This window comes from Anolis carolinensis, chromosome 4 (genome assembly GCF_035594765.1).
Source record: "Anolis carolinensis isolate JA03-04 chromosome 4, rAnoCar3.1.pri, whole genome shotgun sequence".
NCBI lineage: Eukaryota > Metazoa > Chordata > Lepidosauria > Squamata > Dactyloidae > Anolis > Anolis carolinensis.
This window is the reverse complement of record NC_085844.1, coordinates 227,106,185-227,121,553: the sequence shown is the minus strand read 5'-3', so window position 1 is coordinate 227,121,553 and position 15,369 is coordinate 227,106,185. Positions and strand designations below refer to the sequence as shown.

General features: G+C 36.0%; 1 protein-coding gene across 9 annotated transcripts in view; it reads left to right on the top strand.

The window, feature by feature from the left end:
* Positions 1-15,369, top strand: part of zmynd8 (zinc finger MYND-type containing 8) — a 112,852-nt gene that overhangs the window by 72,161 nt on the left and 25,322 nt on the right. For all 9 annotated transcript variants that reach the window (XM_008110101.3, XM_062978910.1, XM_062978909.1 and 6 more), the window contains 8 exons: positions 156-269; positions 870-962; positions 2,337-2,424; positions 3,130-3,185; positions 6,900-6,977; positions 8,448-8,563; positions 9,786-10,267; positions 13,729-13,863. In XM_008110101.3, coding sequence (XP_008108308.2) covers positions 156-269; positions 870-962; positions 2,337-2,424; positions 3,130-3,185; positions 6,900-6,977; positions 8,448-8,563; positions 9,786-10,267; positions 13,729-13,863 — 1,162 coding nt within the window. The remainder of the gene's footprint in view (positions 1-155; positions 270-869; positions 963-2,336; positions 2,425-3,129; positions 3,186-6,899; positions 6,978-8,447; positions 8,564-9,785; positions 10,268-13,728; positions 13,864-15,369) is intronic.

Below are 15,369 nucleotides of genomic sequence, written 5' to 3'. Positions count from 1 at the left end.
TTCCATAAGCAAAGAACAGTTGAAGTAGCCGTTGAATTGCTGTTAGAATTTATTGCCAATATTTCTGTTTGCATGTATCAATACCTCATAAGAAAACAATGATTTTGGGTTACTTGATTCCACATCTAGATTTTCATTTTTATCTTTGTTTTTAGAAAATTACTGTAGCCGAATGCATAGAAACACAGAGTAAAGCTATGACAATGCTCACTATTGAACAGCTATCCTACTTGCTCAAGTTTGCACTACAGAAAATGAAACAGCCAGGGGTAAGAATAATATATGTTGACGTTTGTCTCTTATTATATATATTTTTGGTGATGAATAATTCCGTTAATATATTTCTGGTAATGGATAAAACACTAATGCTGTTTCTGGGTATATTTCACCTGTTGATTCCAAAAATTCCACCAGCTTTCCCCTATCAGCTCTAGTTTTTGAGATACAGAACATATACCATCTACCAGTCTTTTATCTGCTTGCCCATAGAAAATCATGATAACCATGATAACTGCTTTGAGTCCCGTGAGGGAGAAAAGTAGGATATAAATAAAGATATTATTATTATTATTATTATTATTATTATTATTATTATTATTGTTAACTACATCTAAAAAACTAGAACTGATATGGTCAATTCAATGTGATCTTTTGAATCAGGACCTCAAATAACCTCAGAGATAGGTTTAAAAGCCAAGATGCCAAGACTTTTTGTTGTTGGACCATGTAATAATGGGGTGGTGGTGGGGTGGTTACTGAATCGGGAGATGGTCAATCTGCCAGATTAATTGGGGCATCAGTTTAGTTGGTCTTCTACAAATTGAATACACTTACCATTGCAGCCCTAACGTTTTGTGCTTTTTAAACAGACAGAGCCATTTCAAAAGCCAGTTTCACTGGATCAGCATCCAGATTATGCAGAATACATCTTTCATCCAATGGATCTATGTACATTAGAAAAGGTTGGTTGATAACAAGGAGGAAAATCCCATTGAGCTCTATTACAATATTGTACTCGTATATGGCATCTTTCTAAAATCAGTGTACTTTTTCATGATTAATATGTTTTATGGAATGTATTAGCTGTTCCAGAAATGTTGTATTTAATTCCCCATTATCATAGACTTTCATTTGTGTGAATTTGCAGTTGCTTCATTGTTGCATGTTACATGATTCACAGCTGTGTACTGGGAATTCAATAATTATTAGTCTGTAACTCTTGGTCTTCTTATTGTAACTACAGTAGAGTCTCACTTATCCAAGCTAAACGGGCCGGCAGAAGCTTAGATAAGCGAATATCTTGAATAATAAGGAGGGATTAAGGAAAAGCATATTAAACATCAAATTAGGTTATGATTTTACAAATTAAGTACCAAAACTTCATGTTATACAACAAATTTGACAGAAAAAGTAGTTCAATACACAGTAATGTTATGTTGTAATTACTGTATTTATGAATTTAGCACCAAAATATCACGATATATTGAAAACATTGACTACAAAAATGGCTTGGATTATCCAGAGGCTTGGATAAGCAAGGCTTGGATAAGTGAGACTCTATTGTATTATCTCAAATCAAATATATTTTAGACTTTCGCTTGTGCTAACTGAATACTCTTTTAGAAAACAGTAAACCCGTACCTCACATAACAGGTTTTTAAAAGATTTATTTTATCCTACGTTACTTGGGGTTCCTTCTTTGTGTGGAAATGATACTGGGACTATGTTTTAAAAATCTAGATTCAACTATCATTTGCGACACTGTATCTTAGTTTTATGCTCCAATATCTGTTTCTGACAAGCTCCAGCACTTCTCTAGACTGAACAGAACAGAATTGAAGGGGGAATATGTCAGAAACACAGAATGAGAATCAACAAACAATTTACCTCCCATAGTTAAAATGGCTGCAAAGCGCATTAGAGTATCTGTTTCATTGTGCTCATAGTTTTGAGTGAACATCACTTTAAAAAATCAATTGGTAAAAAAAGATTCAGTTGCAACTTCATTTAAGCAGATTTTTGCTTAATGCCTCATGGTCTGCTCTCAAAACATATTTGCAAGTTGATTTCATATATTAAAAAAATGATATTGGGAACACTTCTTTTAATAATTCTGCAGTTGTGCCCAACATCAAAATTGTTGTTGCATAGGATGATATGCAAATAAATATTGTTTAAATTCCAATTATACCCAATAGATTCCAAATAAATATTTGCTTTTCCCATTTTTTTAAGTTCTATGGCATAAAATGTGAAAGTCTTATGTCTTTCATAGCTACTGAATTTAGAAATCAGGTTTCAATTTCTAAAGCATTTTTCATATTTCCCTTCCCCAGAATGTTAAAAAGAAGATGTATGGTTGCACTGAAGCTTTTTTGGCTGATGCCAAATGGATTTTGCACAATTGCATAATATACAATGGAGGTAAGTATGGACCTTTTGCCTAGATGACAATCACTATATCAGTTGTTATATAATTGGTAGAGACTGATGCAAGGTACTCCCTTTTTCAAAAATAAGCTGATTACCTTATAGCATAAAATGTATTTGAAATGTAAGGATTCAGAGTGAAGGACATTTCATTTTCTCTACAGCGTCTTCTAAAAAGTGGTCTCTGAAATCAAATAGGGTCATTTTAACATTTGAGGTTATTCCTTGCAGTAGTCAAAAATAAATGTTTTATATTTTAGTACTCCTTTAAAGCCAGGCTTCACTCATCCATGTTGTGGTGTTCAAATCGATTTGTTTTATAAGAGGCTAGGATAGAAATGCGTTTTTGTCATGTCTACTATATGAGATACCAGTAGGTTACACTAAAGAGAATACCACCTAAACATTATCCTTTAAATAGCTAGAGATTTGTTTCCAAACTGCCATGGCAACATTATGTCTGACTTTAGAAATTAAAGGAAGCTATTAAAAACAACCATTAGTAGTTTTCTAAATACTTATTTAAGTATTCTTTCTTTATAAATCATTATGCATACACTAGGTGTTTTCATACCAAACAATAGGATGGTTAACAAGTGTCTGTATTATAATTCTGTTAAAAACACAAGTGTTAAAAACACAAGTGACAGGATTATAGTACATAGAGTTGATCAGACATCTCTGCTTATTTTTCTTCAGGAAATCACAAATTGACACAAACAGCAAAAGTCATAATCAAAATCTGTGAGCATGAGGTATGTATTCCTAGTTAATATTTCTCACTACATCAGTTACAATGCAAACGGTATTTTCATAGAGTTGTGGTTGAAAGAACCAGATAAGAGCTGACTGTGAAATAATCAGCAGCCCAGAGAGTTAGGCTACCATGCCGTGTACACTTACTGGAAATAGCTATCACTGAATTTTTTGTCCTTGACATATAAGAAGGGCCATACTGGATCTGATCAGTGGCTTGCCTGGTCTAGTATTGCATGCTCATAGTGGACAAAGAGATGGCTAATGGACGCCCACCACAGCAAAATAACCCTTTTCTGTTCTTCTGATACCTATGCTGGAGGCAATATATAGACATGCTGATTAATAACAATAATCCTCCTTGATGGTATTTTAAATTTTCTTACACTGGAAAAAATTATTAGGATTAAACTGAATATATAAGAGAGAGAGAGCTGGGAAGTATGTAGACAGAGAAACCTTTGCCTCATGATGCAAATTTGTCCCGTTTTCATTCATGTCAACACTTAAAATTTAGAGCAAGAGGCACTGATTTCATTAAAAAACATGCTCATATACTTCATACAGCTATCATAATTCACATGTTAACTGAACCTCAAATGAGGATTTAGGGTGGTTTTTGAAAACTTAACTCTGTAAGCACACCTCAGTAATGAGACTGGGCTATATCAAACATTGCATGAAGAGAATTCTACTTTTCTTGCTGTCTTTTCCTCTCACGTTGCCACTAGTTCTTCAAATAGTTGAAAGTAGAGTTTGGTAGAAACACAGAGCTACAGGGAGTAGAATGAATCTAATTCACAGACAAATTATGTTCCGTAAGCAGACGAATACTAGGGAGTGTTGGCCAATTGTTCAAGGATCTTACGAAAGACCGCTGTAGCTATAACCTAGAAAAAAATACATTTTAGATGTTTGTAAAAACTGTATAAATCTTTACAATTAATAGGTTTTACCCCTCTCTGCACCTGGCTACCTTTTAGATAAGTTGAAATTAGTCTATTGTTTTTTATGCCCAAAATGTCCTGAAAGTATCAAACAGCATATCTACTTTAAAAAGGAACATAGAGGGAGAAAAGAATGTGGCAGCACCTTTGAGAATAATTTTTATTTTTGCATGACCTTTCATGGCTATAAACCCACTTCTTTGGATACAGCACTACTTTGGAAACAAAAAGAATTAGTATGATAACTGAAAATTGGCAAATGTTATCATTCTCTGCAATAGAAAATTATGAATGGCTGTTCATGTTACTCTCTGATTACAGGATAGAACAGAGTAATCTATATATATAAAAGAGTGATGGCATCAGGGCAGTGGACAAAACAACAAAACTACAGGCCCCCCAACCTCGAAATTTGACAACACAACCCATCATCCACGCCTCAAGGTTGATACAACAAAAAGAAAAGAAAAATAAAGTCCTAATTAGAGGGAGAGCAATAATTGTTTTTATCCAATTGCTGCCAGTTTAGAAGGCTAATCTCTGCCCACTTCGTTGCCTAGCAACCAAGGGACAGCCAGGTTTCAGTTAGGGGACAGGCAGATTTAGGCCTCACTTAGTCTTCTTCCACAGATTATCTAATTTGCACTGGATTATATGGCAGTGTAGACTCAAGGTCCTTCCACACAGCTATATAACCCATTTATAATCTTATATTATCTGCTTTGCACTGGATTATCTTGACTCCACACTGCCATATAATCCACTTCAGTGTGCATTTTATACAACTGTGAAGAAGGGGCCTCATATAATCCAGTTCTAAGCAGATAATATAAGATGATCAATATACAGTAGACTCTCACTTATCCAACATAAACAGGCCAGCAGGATAAGTAAATATATTGGATAATAAGAAGGGATTCAGGAAAAGCTGATTAAACATCAAATTAGGTAATCGTTATACAAATTAAGCACCAAAACATCATATTATACAACAAATTTGACAGAAAAGGTAGTTCCATGCGCAGTAATGCTATGTAGTAATTACAGTAGAGTCTCACTTATCCAACACTCGCTTATCCAACGTTCTGGATTATCCAACGTATTTTTGTAGTCAATGTTTTCAATATATCGTGATATTTTGGTGCTAAATTCATAAATACAGTAATTACTACATAGCATTACTGTGTATTGAACTACCTTTTCTGCCAAATTTGTTGTCTAACATGATGTTTTGGTGTTTCATTTGTAAAATCATAACCTAATTTGATATTTAATAGGCTTTTCCTTAACACCTCCTTATTATCCAACATATTCGGTTATCCAACATTTTGCCAGCCCACTTATGTTGGATAAGTGAGACTCTACTGTACTGTATTTACAAATTTACCAGTAAAATATCACAATGAATTTGAAACACTGACTACAAAAACATTGATTATGAAAAGGCAGACTGTGTTGGATAATCCAGAACATTGTATAAGCGAATGTTGGATAAGTGAGATTCTACTTTGATATGAAATAATTTCTAGGATAGAATAATGCAGAACAATATAATCTCTAAAACCAGGACAGTAATAAAGAAATAAAGAAAGTAAATAAAGCAAGGAAATTGGAAATTCCACAAAGGAAACAATCAGGGCCAGCTAACACCTCCCGAGAAAGGATTCTTCCAGAAAGGAAGCTGAGAAGGCAGTGAAGCACTATGTATTACCAAAGTCATTATTATTACTATCATTACTATCCTTACTATTATTATTATTATTATTATTATTATTATTATTATTATTATTATTGTGTTGCGGTCAACCGTGAAAATGAATACAATCTGGCTCCAAGTATTCAAAAACACTAAAATCAGAATATATAAAAATTAATGTGGTATAATAAAACAGAACAATACAATCTCTAAAATCAGAACACTAAATAAAGAACAACACTCTGAAAATAGGGGAATTCCACACAGAAAACAATCAGGGCCAGCTAACACCTCCCAACAAAGGATTCCCATCATCAAAGTCTGGCCAATCCTCTGTTTTCTCAGGGCCACAGACAGTAGAAGCATATAAAATATCGCAAACAACACCACTCTGAAAACAAGGTAATTCCAGACAGGAAACAATCAGGGCCAGCTAACACCTCCCAACAAAAAAATCACTCAGGGAGGAAACAGCTAGGCTTTAAATCTGCAAGGCCATTACATCCTAATCATTTTTCCTAATTGCAGCATTCATACTTGCCTCCAACAGACAAAAAAAACCAATCAGAAATATTGTATATTCACAACCTTTAGGAAATAATGTCCCCTGATGGCACAGCATGTTAAAGCGCTGAGCTGCTGAACTTCTGGACCGAAAGGCCGCAGGTTTGAATTGGGGGAACTGACAGAGCCCCCACTGTTAGCCCCAGCTTCTGCCAACCCAGAAGTTCAAAAACATGTAAATGTGAGTGCATCAATAGGTACTGCTCCGGTGGGAAGGTAACGCCGCTCCATGCAGTCATCCCACATGACCTTGGAGGAGTCTACAGACAACGATGGCTCTTCGGCTTAGAAATGGAGATGAGCACCAACCCCCAGAATCAGACACGACTGGACTTAACGTCAGGGGAAAACGTTTACCCTTTACCTTAACTACCACCAATTCCTCAATACTTTATTTCCCATACCACCATTCTTCGCCACAGCAACGCGTGGCCGGGCACAGCTAGTGGGTTTATATAATCACACACTCCCAACTCCTGCAGTAGCTGATCTTTTTTTTTTTACAGATGAATGAAATTGAAGTCTGTCCAGAATGTTATTTAGCTGCTTGCCAAAAAAGAGAGAATTGGTTTTGTGAGCCTTGTGTAAGTAAAAGCAAGTTGCATACATCTTCAGTTTCATAAAGTACATGTTTTTGTGTTTTGGCTTAATATTTTAAATCTGTGTGATCGTTTTCCACTTCACAAATCGTGCATGCTATGGCTACATTTTATATGTGACTGCAAAATGTTCATTTATGCGTGATCTTCCTGCTTCTCAGTAGAGTCTCTAGGGAAAAATATGGAAGTTATAACTTCCAAAACTTAAAATGAGTCAATACTGCTGCTCAGACGTGCATTGCTCTTTTTGTAGTCATGTAGAACATGTAAAAATTGATGTCAAAGTAGTGTTTTATTGTCATTGTACATATATGTAGTAGATATAATAAGTCTTTATAGCTGACTGGTGTTACATAATGATTAAGAATTTGAACTCAGTTCCTACTTTGCTTCAGTCAGAATCTCTGTTCTCTTGATTTTACTTTCCCAACTTTGTATTTTAGTATGAAAAAATATAGTAACCCTTTCTCCGGTTCTGAATATGCTCCTGAAATGCTTGGGAGTATTCTAAATGTCTTTTACAAATACTAGTTTGGAAGCATGTTTTCTAGATTCTAGATGCATCCCATCTAGCCCATTCAGCATAATAGGGTAATCAGAAATTTCAGTCAAGAAATCAGAAGACTACAGTTTGAAAAGGCAGTTATGAAGGAACTGGAAAGGCTTCTCAAATGCAAAGACATATAATTACTGTAAATACCAAAGTCAGAATCATCCAGTATTTCCTATTACTTATATGGTTGTGAAATTTGCACAGTGAAGAAAACTGACAAGAAGACAATAAATTCATTTAAGATATGATACTGGAGAAGGATTGTGTTAATACCATCAAGTGAAAAATGACAAATTAATAGGACTTAGAGCAAATAAAGCCTGAATTAATGCTGCCATACTTTGGACATATGAGACAATGTGACCCATTGGAAGAGATGGTAATGCTTTGTAAAATGGAAGGCATTAGGATAGGGGGAGATAGCATTACATGATTGATTGATTCAATCAAGGAAGCCATAGCCCTGTGTTTGCAAGTCCTCAGCAGGCTGTGAATAATTGGGGCCCCTTGAGGTCTCTCTCTCATAGAATCTCCATAAGCTGGAGCTGGTTTGGTGGCAAATAACAACAAACAAATGTCTTAATAAGGCTTAGTTTTAACCACCTTCAAAAAGAGATCCAATTTTTGAATTGTGATGGATCTTGGATAGCCTTTGATAGAGTAGTTTGAGATGGGGGGGTCTAATAACTATGAAGAACCTGTAAATGGTAGAAAAACAAGCTATGCAGTCATGTAGGAAAATATTGCATTTTCTGTGTTTGGTAAGGGTACATGTGAACTTCAGATCACGATGACAATCCATAATAACAGTTAATCAAATATTGTTTTGCATGCCAGTAATAGGAAGGAATATGTGGCTTAAAATACATTTCATTGTGTTGTTACTGTGCACTTTCCTCTAGAGTAATCCACATCCGTTGGTCTGGGCTAAACTCAAAGGTTTCCCATTCTGGCCTGCTAAAGCACTGAGGGATAAAGATGGTCAAGTTGATGCTCGTTTCTTTGGTCAACATGACAGGTGGGAGTTCAGTTGAAAGGTGGTTGAATAGTTCACCAACCCCTTTTTGGCGTTTTATTAGATAGTAGTTGCTGTGTTATATTTTGCTTTGTGGTTCTTTTTTATTGTGAACATATAGTACACACTGCAGCCTTTTTCATACACAATCTCTAAACATTTCTTATTTGCCTCTTCTCATGTTGGCAATGTCCACTTACTAAATCTTTTTTAAAAATATGTAGTAAAGCAGTATCTGATTTTTATAGATACAAAATTCAGAGGGTTGGTTTCCTATTTCAGTTAAATTTACTTTGGGTCATTATGATATTGTACATAATATGTTCATGACAGAGGCGCTTGATTATCATGCTTGATTATCAAACCACGTATTTTAATGTAAAATATGCATGATCCATTTGTCGTAAGTTCTAAAAATTTTAAGGGCTAAATGCAAAGTTGTTCTCTTAACAGTTGATCTCTTGAAATCAGTTGGAACATAACTTTACTCATGACCAGTATCATTTATTTCAGGGGGTCTACACTGGGTCGGATTAACATTGGATTTAAACCTAGCCCTTAAAGGAGTCTATAAGGCTGTCATATGAGAAGACATAGCACAACTATGACATGTGAACATGAGAGATAATTCAGTTAATAACCCACAAAGTACTTCAGGCTCACCTGCTCCTGAGAGCCAACATGGTTTAATGGTTTGAGCATTAGACTGTGTCCAGGTTCAAATCCCCACTCACTCAGGAAATCTGTTGGGTTATTTTTGGGCAAACCACACTCTGAATAAGTCTTGCCAACCCCCTCCCCCCAATCCCCACCCCATGATAGGTTTGCTTTAGGATTGCTATAAGTCAAGAAAGACCTGAAGGCAAGCAACAAGCACAAACAAAACAATATTCTTTCCATAAACCCCAGAAATTCTTGGATGGGATGTGGTGTTGATGGATGACTGAAGTTGACCCTTAACCTGAATATTTAAGGCACTTTCAAGGCTGGTTGTGTAGTAAACTCCAAACCCAGCCAATAAACCTGCTTCTTTTACCAATAAGCAAGAAGATTAACTGTTTGTTTCCAAAGCCTGGAATTGTTAACATTTCCTGGACCCTAAATGTGTACTATATTGTGAGCCTCAATTAAATTTAATAGAATGCTTAGGATCCAAATTACAGTATACATCTTCTTTAATATTGTATCTCTCCCCCATCCCTTTATTTCACCTTTTTGTATACAGGGCCTGGGTTCCAGTAAATAATTGCTACCTCATGTCTAAAGAAATACCTTTTTCCGTGAAAAAGACAAAAAGCATATTCAACAGTGCAATGCAAGAGATGGAGGTTTATGTGGAGAATATCCGTAGAAAGTTTGGAGTTTTTAATTATGCACCTTTCCGGACACCATATACTCCCAATAATCAATACCAAATGTTATTAGATCCTTCAAATCCTGGTGCTGGAACTGCTAAGACTGACAAACAAGAAAAAATAAAACTTAATTTTGATATGACGGCATCACCCAAGATTTTAATGAGTAAATCAATGCTCAGCGGTGGTACTGGACGAAGGATTTCTCTAACAGACATGCCACGTTCCCCAATGAGTACCAATTCATCTGTTCACACTGGATCTGACATTGAACAGGATGCAGAGAAAAAAACAACCTCCAGTCACTTTAGTGCCAGTGAAGAGTCCATGGACTTCATTGATAAGAACACAGGTAAGGGAAGCCAAAATCAGGTTGCTGAATAAATTGCCATAGTCCAGCTTTATCATCAGTCAGCCTTATAAATGTATAAACTTGGAAGGAAAGAATTTAGTGTTCATTATCAAAACACTAGATGTTTCATTGGGCTCAGATGCAGCATTGCTCTTAAGTAATTAACTGTCCTGGGAACAATTACGAGATTGGTTTAGTGCTGGTTGTGGCTCATGGTAATGATACAGAGGCACCTGAGAAGGGTTGAAAATATGATCCAGAAAAGCACAATTTTTAACAAAGGAAGTAAAGCTAAAGTGGCAATGTTCTGCGGAACTAAGAAAGTAATTTGAACATCTGGATCCATAGGAGTAGATAGAAATGTGTTTCATTGGCTTCAGGATATTTATAGGATGGTATACTCTCCAATCATTTGGGGCAGTAAGTAGGAGGCACTTTTTAGTCTATAGAGCAAGGAGAGGTCTCTGTGCATACTTTTCTCTATATTTTTGCTTCTACATGTAATTCCGCTTATCTAGGCAACATGATGCCTGGGGCTTCATCAATTCTGGCTAAGAGCTATTGTTTGTCAAATTTGTTGTATGTGTCATTGAAATGAATAATGCGTTGACAAGCATTGTAGATTAACAAAGTTGAGACTGGAATTCAGCATAGGTCATTTTGTCCTTAGAATCATAGAATAGTAGAGTTGGAAGAGACCACATGGGCCATCCAATCCAATCCTTATCTGTTTTTAGTTTCTTATATTTTCTGTTCAGAGGCAAAGAAGTAGCCTATTGTCTTTTATATGCTCAAGTACTGTAGTAACAGCAGCAGCAGCAACAACAACAACATTCTGTATTGGATAAATTAATTTATCTAGCTTCATTTCACCCCAAAATATGTCATTTTAGCATTGTAACATGGCAAATCTTTTTAGATCAGAGCTTAGGATTCTACATTTGTTTTATGTAAACATAGCTATTGTGTATTTTTAAAAACTGCATATTTTCCCCATACTTGAAGATGCTTATAAAAAGTAGAATTTAGATTGTAGGAAAGTTACAATACAGCTTAACATTCACAGGCTAGAATTGGTAGGCCTGCTGGAAGAGATGGGTCTTCAGTTTCATCTTAAAATTCTGACAGCTGATTTAGCTGTCGAATCTCTTCTGACATGTTATTCCACAGTCTTAGAGCAGCTGATGAAAAGGTCCTCCGGGTTACAGTCACTACCCTGTTTCCCCTAAAATAAGACATCCCCAGAAAATAAGACCTAGTAAAGGTTTTGCTGAATTGCTAAATATAAGGCCTCCTCTGAAAGTAAGACCTAGCAAAGTTTTTGTTTGGAAGCATGCCCGCTGAACAGAACACCAGAGCATGCAGGATCGATAAATGTACATACCATAAAGTGTTGTACATGGAAATATTGGTAGTAACAAGAAATTCTTGATAGGATTCACAGTTAGTCTGGTTATGCTGGTTTATGATACAGTATATAATAATAATAATAATAATAATAATAATAATAATAATAATAATAATAATAATATAATAATAATACTTTATTTATACCCCGCCACCATCTCCCTGTGGGGACTCCGGGCGGCTCACAATGTTACAAAAGTAACAGCGCAAATACATTAACAATATACACAGTTTAAAACACAAGAAGATGATAAAACAGAAGTTAAAACAAAGGTTTATACAACAGTAATAATATCAAACAACCACCAGTACAATTCAATGCAATAAATGTTCATTTTTTTGTTCAACAATAAATGTGAGCTCTTCTTCATGGAAAAATAAGACATCCCCTGAAAATAAGACCTAGAGCATCTTTGGGAGCAAAAATTAATATAAGACACTGTCTTATTTTCGGGGAAACACGGTAGTAGAGTTCTGGCAGGCCACCCCCATAGGACCTAAGTGTGCTGGGCAGATTATATGGGAGACGACAATCCTGTAGGTGACCTGGACCCAAACCATGTAGAACTTTCAAGGTCAACAGAAATACTTTGTACTTTGCCCGGAAACTAATTGGCAACCAGTGGAGTGACTTTATGTGATGTGCTCACTCCTGGATGTTCCTATAGCTAGTCTGGCTGTTGTGTTTTGAACTGGTTGAAGTTTCTAAACCTGGTACAAAGGTAGCCCAATGTGAACTGCATTGGAAAAGTCCAACCTTGAGGTTTCCGGTGTATGCACCGCCATCCTCCAATTCTAGGAAGGGGCACAGCTGCCTTGTCAGCTAAAGCAAGCACTCCTGACTATTGCATCAACTTGGGCTGACATTTGCTGAGATGGATCCAGGAGCACTCCCAAGCTGTGAACATAGTCTTTCAATGGGAGTGTAATCCCATCCGGAATTGGTTGACACCCCCCAAATCATTGACCACACTGATAGGGACTGATGAGAATTAGAAAACAGCAAGACCTTGGAATCAGTGTTTTACCACTCTTGCTCAAACCTGTGGTAGCTCAGATGTACAAAGGCATTTAATTCGTGCAGGCTTTTTTGGGCTTATCACAGGTATGGATTGCAATACCCACCAATCTTTGCCAACAGTTGAGGATTGCAGTCCAGTCACATCTGGAAGGCTGCTTGATTCCCAGCAGTGATCTAGCAAGTTCAGTTGTTCATTCAAATAATATGGCTCTTAATGACGGAAAGAAAATTTGATTGCAATAGGAAAACCTTAATGAAACGGAAATTACTAGAATTAAGAGATAGGAGATCAGAGGTGGGCAAAGAAAAAGAAATTGAACATATCCTTCTGAAATGACAAAGGTGACAAGTCTGTAGCACAGTCTGCTCTCCACATTTGCATAATCCCTGCATAAACTCAACTCCGCAATATTCATGGGATTTTGCACCCACAAATTCAGGCATCCATGACTTGAAAATATTTTTTACAAAAAATCTAAAAGACAAACCTTGATTTTGCCATTTTATATAAGGAACACCATTTCATTATGCCATTGTATATACTGAGGATCCACTGTAGTTAGTTAAGTAGGTACCCTGTATCGTATGCAGAGTCAAACAGTGTGATGGTGATTTAGTTAATGTCTTTTTAATTGACATTAATAGATGTGAAGAAGTTATTTAGAAGTTATTTGCCTTTCACGTAAAACCTTTTGGGGAAAAATCACAATCTTTTGTGTCTGCCTTTTTTCTTATATTCATTTCTCCAACAAAGTTGTTGGAATGACAGTTTAGTACTCTCAGCTTTGTTTCAAAGGACTGTATTTCTTGTTCTCTGCTCCTCATCCCCATCAATTTTCTGAACAAAGGTTCTTTTCCCACTGTCTCAATACTACATGACAAAATGCTTCTGAAATTCTATGGAATTTCAAACATAGTTTGTGCTATAATATAAAAGTTTTCTGTTCAAAGGGGAGGAAAGCATGTCAAAGGAAGCTTTTTTCTTTACTATCTCATATTGTGAAACCTTCCTCTCTTTTGCTGTCCTTTTTAGCTTCTCCAGCAGCAACAAGAGCAGGCCAAGCTGGAAGCTTATCTGGCAGCCCCAAACCGTTCTCTCCTTCAACACCCACTGCTACTAAGCATGAAAGAACATCTACTCCAGGAAGCATTCTTAATCTTAATCTAGGTGAGTTGAATTTCTCAAAAGCAGCTTCCACTTTCATCAATGTACTTTGCATGAAAAGCTTTAAAGGTAGGTGCACAAAGTGCAATATAAATATAATAGGAACCATGTAATTTTGCAAATGAAATTAATTTTATATTCTATTGAAGACTAAAGTAAATAAAATATTCTAGAGGTAGGCCACAGTTTAAATAGATTTTGCTAGTAGGATTCAGAAAGCAAAATGGCAAAATGTTGATTTGCTCCACAACTAGAAATCAGAGGTGAGGTGGGGGAGATGCACTGAATTAAAGTTAGGGCTATGAGTTGTTACATTGCTGTAGTGTCCAGTGAAAAAATACAACATCTACCCCCCAAACTCACCTCTCGGGAGTAGTTCAAGTAACATGAATTAGGAGTGTTTGGTTTTGCCGTTTCAGGAAGTGATCCTTCCCTACTCCTTTGTTCTTTAATATAAAAATAATAAAGAATCCATGTTACTAAAACTATATCACTGAGAATATCTATACAGCTTTCTCCTGTATTTTATAAATTACTTTAATAGCCTAAATTGAATTTCTAGTCCCAACCTGAATAGAGACTTTGTAGCAAAGCTAAGGTGAATATTCATTAAAAGATGATTTATTAAAATATTGTATGTAAAGTCTGTTTAACTTTAATTAAGTCTAATTCAGTGCCTGTAATGAAAATCATTGCAAGCCAGGTGACTTAAACCATAAAACAGATTACTGTGAACAAAATTAAGATGTGGTTAGGATGTTTGAACTGGCAGGTTCACATCCCCACCAAAGCATGAATGATTTTGCTCCACTCACTGTTTCTTCAAATTGATATTCTGAGGATAAGGGAAGGAGAAAAGAGCATTTATATCATCTTGAGTTTATCGGAGGAGGTGTGGGGGATCAATGTAAAATAACCAAGCAAATAAGTATTTTTCAATAAAGAAGAGTTTTTCACACAAAGCAAATTAAGGAGCACTTTAGTTTAGTGATAAGTGCAAATTCAATGCACTCCTTCTAAATGGGAATTAAAGTACTGTGGATATTTTTTAGAAATCATTCTTGCATATGTGCCATATTATTGATTTCAACATCAGGTGGTTTAGTAAATTACAAATGACTTCAGGAATCTTGGTTTAGCATAGGTCAGCAATAGCATGTTATTTCAATTTATTCAAAGGCTAGAAGATTTCAAATGAACAAGTAGCAAAGGTAGCTTGGGAGGCGGTGGTCTCATTTGCATTTAGATCAGTTCTCAGCTTGGCTTCCCCAGATGTTTTTGGCTTACAATTCCTAGAAATCCCAGCCAGTTTACCAGCTTTTAGGATTTCTGGGAGTTGAATGCCAAAAACATCTGGGACCCCAGGTTGAGGACCACTGATCTAGATTGTTCTCCCATATTAGGTACCAGACATGACATACAAACTCGTCATCTGTCATAGAAAACTGAATTTCAAAGCTTTTAACCCTGGGAATTTTGCTGGGATCCATATATTGAATCACTCAGCTA